General features: G+C 35.3%; 2 protein-coding genes across 2 annotated transcripts; one reads left to right on the plus strand and one right to left on the minus strand.

Annotated features, from left to right (window-relative positions):
* The first annotated feature begins 31 nt into the window (after positions 1 to 31).
* Positions 32 to 2,404, plus strand: LOC116339041 (probable ATP-dependent RNA helicase Dbp73D). The gene is made up of 3 exons (XM_031764651.1): positions 32 to 168; positions 247 to 1,885; positions 1,966 to 2,404. Exons 1-3 carry the CDS (start codon positions 146 to 148, stop codon positions 2,344 to 2,346), a joined length of 2,043 nt encoding a protein of 680 aa, XP_031620511.1. The 5' UTR covers positions 32 to 145; the 3' UTR covers positions 2,347 to 2,404.
* A 385-nt stretch (positions 2,405 to 2,789) lies between these two features.
* On the minus strand, positions 2,790 to 5,227 carry LOC116339042 (acetyl-coenzyme A transporter 1). The gene is made up of 3 exons (XM_031764652.1): positions 4,235 to 5,227; positions 3,393 to 4,138; positions 2,790 to 3,326 (listed from the first exon to the last, which is right to left on the minus strand). Exons 1-3 carry the CDS (start codon positions 4,920 to 4,922, stop codon positions 3,147 to 3,149), a joined length of 1,614 nt encoding a protein of 537 aa, XP_031620512.1. The 5' UTR covers positions 4,923 to 5,227; the 3' UTR covers positions 2,790 to 3,146.
* Positions 5,228 to 7,078: the final 1,851 nt, after the last annotated feature.

The raw sequence follows: 7,078 nt of genomic DNA on the forward strand, positions 1-7,078 counted from the left end.
GATACGTGCATGTGCTCTCGTACCAGATGACAATTTATGTCAAAACATGCTTCCAATGTAAATAAACGTATCGAGGTTATTCAAATCGAACCGATTTCTTTTGCATCTGTTTTCTATCGTTAAAGCAATTAATCTGCTATTTAGAATGGAATTATTCACCGTCCAAAGGTTGGCATGCATTTATTTAATCATATTTTACATGAAATTTTAGAATAAAAACACTTTTAAAAACCCATATGCTTTCAGGTATGACATCGAAGTAAAGCAAAATGATCCACGTAAAGAAGAACGAATATTAGAACGACTCAAGAGGAATATTGAGAAAAAGAAATCCATAAAGGAAAAGCAGAAAGTGTTAGAAGAAGAACAGACAAGATTAGCAGCACAGGAGTTGGATGAAAATAATGCAAAAAATGAATCGAAACAGGACGAAGCAATGGAATTGGATGAGGCAACATCGTTTGCGGAAGATGAAACAAAGGATAGAAAATCACGTGATGTTGGTGAAGATTTCATGATTTTAGGTGATAATAATTTCCAACGAAGATTAATAGTTGATGCAATGCTACCCAATTGGCTTGCTTATCCAACTGTTATCTCAAAGAATTTAACTGAAAAGTCAACACCAATCGAAAATATTGACTACATTTCACCCGAATTGAAAAAGTGCCTACAAACAATGAACATCGAACATTTGTTTCCCGTTCAAGAGGCAGTCATACCGTATATACTAAATGTTCACACGAAACCATCACCATTTCGACCACGGGATATTTGTGTATCAGCTCCAACTGGTTCAGGAAAGACACTTGCATATGCGTTGCCAATCGTTCAAAATTTATCGAATCGTGTAGCACGCGAAATCCGTGCGCTTATCGTTTTGCCAGTAAACGAATTGGCTGTGCAAGTATTGAAAATTTTCCAAAAACTATGTGAAGCATCCAATCTAAAAGTGGCTCTCTTATCGAAATTTACACCATTTGAAATTGAGCAACAACAACTAGTTGAACAATTCGATGGAAAATATTACTCGAAAGTGGATATTTTGGTGGCTACGAGCGGTCGCTTAGTGGAGCATATCCATTCAACAAAAGGTTTCTCTTTGAAATCGTTAAAATTCCTTGTGATGGATGAAGCCGATCGAATTATGGAACAAATTCAAAACAATTGGCTCTATCACTTGGACTCACATGTAAAAGAACAAAGTGATTCAATTTTATCGGGTAAATCATTGCTCTTGTCATACAACGAATTGGATAATAATGGATCAATACCGCACAAACTTCTATTCTCGGCAACATTGTCCCAAGATCCAGAAAAACTTCAGAGTTTAAAATTGTTCTCGCCAAAATTGTTTACATCCATTGTGAAACCATTTGAAACGACAGGAGATATTGATGAATCTAGTGATTCAAGGAAACGAGGCGAATTCATTGGCAAATACACAACACCATCCGAATTGACGGAAAAGTATTGTCTAACTGAAGCCAAAATCAAACCGTTGACATTGTACACACTTCTTAAAGAGAACAATTGGAATCGTTTCTTGTGTTTTACAAATAGCGGCGAGTCCGCTCACAGATTGTCATATGTACTGCAAAGTTTATTGGGAGATGATATGAAAATTGAAGAACTCTCATCGAGCTTAACGCCAAGCACAAGAAATGCGGTACTATTGAAATTTCAAACTGGCAAAGTGGATGGCATTATGTGCTCAGACGCCTTGGCTCGTGGCATTGACTTTCCAAATGTAGATGTTGTGATATCTTACGATGCTCCGCGCCATGTGAAAACATATATTCATCGTATTGGACGAACGGCTCGGGCTGGTAGACCTGGTACATCAGTAACTCTCTTAGTACCAACTGAATTAAATGAGTTTCAGGTATGTTTGTGTTTACTTGTACAATAATTAATTAATTGCATATTGTTCTTTGAAATTACGTATCATGTTATGTATTTTAGGCAATCATTAAAGACGGTGGAAAAGAGAATGTTGACGAGCTTAAAGTCACTGATAATGCAGAAGAATCAAAGGCCAAGGACTATGCGACTGCATTGCAAAAAATGCAAACGGCATTGAAACGAGAGAAACAAGTTCAATTGATCAAACAAATGAATGAGAAAAATAAATCAAATAATAAACGAAGTGTGATTGGTCAACTTCAATCTCAAGTGCAACAAAACAATTTAACGGGAACGATTAGTGATGAGCACAACATACCGGAGAGCTGGAAATGGGAAAACTTGGATAAAATCAACAATAAAAAAGAACGAAAGGGAATAAATCAAAAACGAAGTAAAAAGAAAACTCAAGTCAACGCATTGAAATTAGTATCGGAATAACTAATAATTAGACTTTCATTTTGAATAAATATTCTGATGTGTTGAAAAACATCTTTAATCTTTTGCGTATTATTTGAGTATTTATGTACAATTGTACATGTTCAACAATACCCATATGAAAATGATATAATTTAAGTATCAGTAAAACAGATTTTCAGTTGCTATGAATAACTTTAATCGAATGAAATGAGATAGTCGTAAACGCTTTTGTATCATATTTCTCGATTCGTATAAAAAGAAAGGAAAATTGTTCATTGGCTCATTTCCTTGCAAGTGTCATGGTCGACCGTTTACTTTGATTTTTTGGCTTGCAACTTTCCGGCTCTTCAAATGGTCCATTAACCTCAACAGATACATTTCAAAGCGAAATAAGATCTACTTTTGATAATTTTATTATCACAAAAGCTGACGTATTGTTTTATTATTTTTATTATTGAAATTCATTTCGAAATAACTAAGCATAAAACTTTTATTTTCAATAAATATTCTTATGTGTTAAAACATAGCTAATCATTTGCGCATTATTTGAATATTTACATGCATGTGACTAATTAATACAGCTATTGTAATTTGATCTCTGACACATTTGCATCTAAAAAAAAATTCATTCAAATTATTAAGGGTGCTATTGTTCAACAAAATTTGATCACAATTAAATCAATTAAAAATTATAAAAAAAATAATAATTGATAAACGGAAATGTATTGCTGGACGCTGCTTCTACCTGATGTGTGTAAACTCTTGAGAAAAAAGAGATATCAAAAAATATTTTGTGTACATAGATTTTAAACAAGTAATTGCTATCTTCTTGATTTCTCTCCTTTTATTACACGCCATACTTTTATCGGCATTGCCTGTAGACTACGAATCTGTGTCGTTCCCCATTTGTACCAGAATAATCCATACACTAAACATATCAAACACTCTAAATAGTATCCATCATATAGTATGTTGCATTTTCCACCTAATTTGACGCATTCCTGCAAATAACAGACGGAAATATATTTTTATTTACTTTCTTGATAATTGAGATGATAAAAATGTACCTCTTCCTGTATTTTTGATTGACATGTATTGTTAGTGAGTACCAAATTATCGGTGGGATCAGTACTTATGCATTCTTTCCACGTTAGTACATCAACCAGCCATAAAACGATACTGGTTGGCCAGTTTCCACCCAAATTGCAAATTGTATTTAAGAGTGTCATGTAAGTTCCGCCAACACCTGGGTCACTGATTTTTGCAAAGAATGCCATAACAGCGACAAACATGCAATATAAACATATTTGATAGAATGAATAATTCACAAGTAATAGAACATAAAGATAAATTGGAACGTCGCCATTTGAACTGAGTGTGTATGGTGCTAAAGCTACAATTCCTGATGCAAATATTCCAAATAAAATCCGAAATGGAATGGCCTTGATGTATACTTCCATTGGTTTAGATCCCGTTGTATATCTACTAACGACGAGCGGTAGGAAAATTTGCAAAGGCACCATGGGTATGGCAAGCAATGCCAGTTTATCTTTAGGGAGTCCAGCTTCAACCAATTTCAATGATGTGACTGAATCACATGCGGCAAATGTAAATTTCACGGTTAATAAAATCGCAGCTAATATTTTAATTGGACGCATGTTGACAATTCGCCAAAGTAATTTATATGTGTCGACAATGTTGAACTCTTCCTCGTCATCATCTTTGTTGTCAATCGATTGATTTCGTTCGGTTTTCAAGATTGCGACCAATGTTGTTGTGAACAAAAAACAAAGACCCCAGAACCAAAGGAAACCTTTTGAATTCGAAAATGAGAAGAAAAATGTCAGAATGAATTATAGTTTTATTTCGAATTTCGAATGAAATTGTCGCTATAAAACCTCAATAATACCTGGCAATGTAATTAGACCATCATCTTTGGGAACTGTTCTCAAATAAGTGTTACAGAAGTCTTTTGATTCTAGAGCAATGAAGACAACATATCCAAAGAAATAGCCGGCTGTTTGACCGACGGAATTGCATGTGGATGCATGTCCAACATTGCATCGTTTCAGCATTGTTAATGCCCAACCGTCAACAGCAATATCTTGTGTTGCGGCCAAAAAATTCAAAGCAAAAAATAGTGCTGTCAACGCTGGAACACTGTCCTCAAGATGACCACCTTCAAGCCAATACTTTACATGTGATGATAAAACTAACATGAATATGCCGATGAGATACTGTGTTGGAATCAACCATGATTTACGACGACCAAATTGTGGCCAAAACAGTGAATCAACTATTGGTGCCCATAATAATTTCATGCTAAATGGCCACGTTGCAAAACTAAATTCGGCCTGTTGTTTATAATTTGCACCGCGATTTTGTAGCAGCATTGGTATTGCTGCTGTTAAGCCTAATGGAATTCCTTGAAGTAAATAGAGGAAAAATAAGATTGCTATATTTGCACGATCACCACGTATGTCAGGCCTTTCGTTATCATGCTTGTGACTATCGATTCCTAATAATGGAGCTCCGTAGTCAGTCTTTTCATATCCATTCATTTCAGGATAATCGACGGAACGTTTTCTTTTATTCATTTTATTAATATTTGTCCAGTTTCTTTCATCAACACTATCAATAATGTAAAACAGGCTTTTTTCTTTCGTATATTGACTACGTTTCAATATTGAGGTTTTTTCAATAACAACTTATTCACTGCATAAAAACTAGAACCGAACACAACAACTTGAAATGTAAGTTCTTGTGATATTCGATTTTGGTGTTAATTTAAAGACGATTCATCAATATAAAAAGAATGGTATTTAAAGGATTTTGCAGTTTTATTTCATTGAAAAAGACACGTCGCCGTACATGTTTATTACACGCACATAGCGAAAATAACATCACTTTACAATTAGATAGCTGAACTGTCAATCTAATATGTTTTTGATTAAGGGTGCGTTCAGGTTTTTTCTGTTATTTGATTTTTTTTTTATAGAGTCGTACATTTTTGAAACTATTTTTTCAAATGTTTTTATATTTTTCTCAAGCTGAGGTAATTATATATTTTCGTATATTTTTGATAAAATATTAATCTATCATTTTTCCTATTTATTCCTTATATGTATATAAGGAACAATTTCTAATAATAATTCACCCATTACCAGGCACAAATTCACGGTCAAATTTGGACCCGGATTTATGTGTAGTTTCAGTTATTTTTACGGTTGCCATAGCGTAACATTCAGGTGTGATTACATGGAAAAGAGGAACGACAATCATTAGTATCATTTGATATGAAATGTATATGATATATCAATTTTTTAAATTAAAAACGTTAATCACCTACGGGCTCCTTCCCTCCGTACTACCGTTGTACTGTTCTTATGAACGCACAACAAGGCCACAAGATTTGTGTAACATAAATGGTGTCAAGCCTAGCTAAGCTAACTAATCGTTTTAATATTTGTTTTATCTAATAACTTATGGATTCAGTGCTGCTGTCAGTTGACATTGCTTAGTGGTCTTCTCAACGAATCAGGCACTTGTACGCCAAACATCCGACAAAGTCCTGTGTAATTTGAAGCAAAAACATTAAAAAATGAATAGACTCTATTTTTTATTGATTCATACCTTTGAGCATAATGCATTTTGCAGCAACAATATCGCGGTGCCAAACAACTGTCTGTGGAGCAGCAACATCACCCTGAACATTTAATGGCCAATTTTTGTAGGTAACTTTAACCTTTGACATTAAACGCCCATTCTGAAGTATTTCCTCTACATCCTGATAATTGCCATTGCGAATTCGACGCTTAATTTCCTTTCATCCCTTTTGCAAAGCACGTTTGCTAACCGTTGCCACAATTATATCTGCTAGACTAGCGACTGCGTTCGGTCGTCCAGCAATCGGTTTCGCTTTGCAACCGTAGCACACTTTGAATCGATGCGGTTTTGTTTTCGCTAGAAATCGTTCTTGGCAATTCGCGCATGTTTGTGATGTTCCCCATTCATCTTCCATTTTCACCACTGAATGGCCAAGTTTCTTGACGCTCACCAAAAATTTCCGAGATCCTGGACATCTTATCCGTCTCTTCAAACCAAATGGCCGATTGGGTGGCATCTCCGACGCACCAAATATAATTATTGACGGCCCGTTGTTGGTCACTGTCACGGCGATGTTATCATTTACTTGGTTCGTCTTCATGTAATGATCAAAATCCAGTCGTGAATATTTACGCGTTGCATGTGCTGACATTCCTTTTCGTAGCATTTTGATGCGATACTCAATGTACCATTTCCATGTTGAATTACGCGGTGATGGTGGAGCGAATGGGTATGTCTTCAGATGATTCTTTTATTCGATATCAAACCATCCAGTTAATTTTTTCGCCTCTTTTTCTCTTCGTTTCTGCCGAGTTTCCCATTAAAATCGCGTGTTTGGTATTGTGATGTTTTCCTTCATAATTCAAATTGATAAAAAATAATGAGTTTCGATTCAAACACATTTCAAATCACATTTCAAAATATCTCACCTCAACGTCTGGTTCATCAGGTGTTTTCCGGATGTTGCGACGCGTTATAGCCAACCACGTTTTTTCATTCGGATCGATGCCAATAACGTATTTCTTGCCCACAAGATTGTCCGCCTGTAAATGCACATTTTCGTTGCACGGCTGCTCTAGTTTGGTGTACAGTGTCGATCCGGAAACACTATTGGTCACGATTTGATGATGGAATTGTTTGGATCGTT

The sequence above is a fragment of the Contarinia nasturtii genome, unplaced genomic scaffold (genome assembly GCF_009176525.2).
Source record: "Contarinia nasturtii isolate CC-2019 unplaced genomic scaffold, AAFC_CNas_1.1 Cnas_scaffold_493, whole genome shotgun sequence".
NCBI lineage: Eukaryota > Metazoa > Arthropoda > Insecta > Diptera > Cecidomyiidae > Contarinia > Contarinia nasturtii.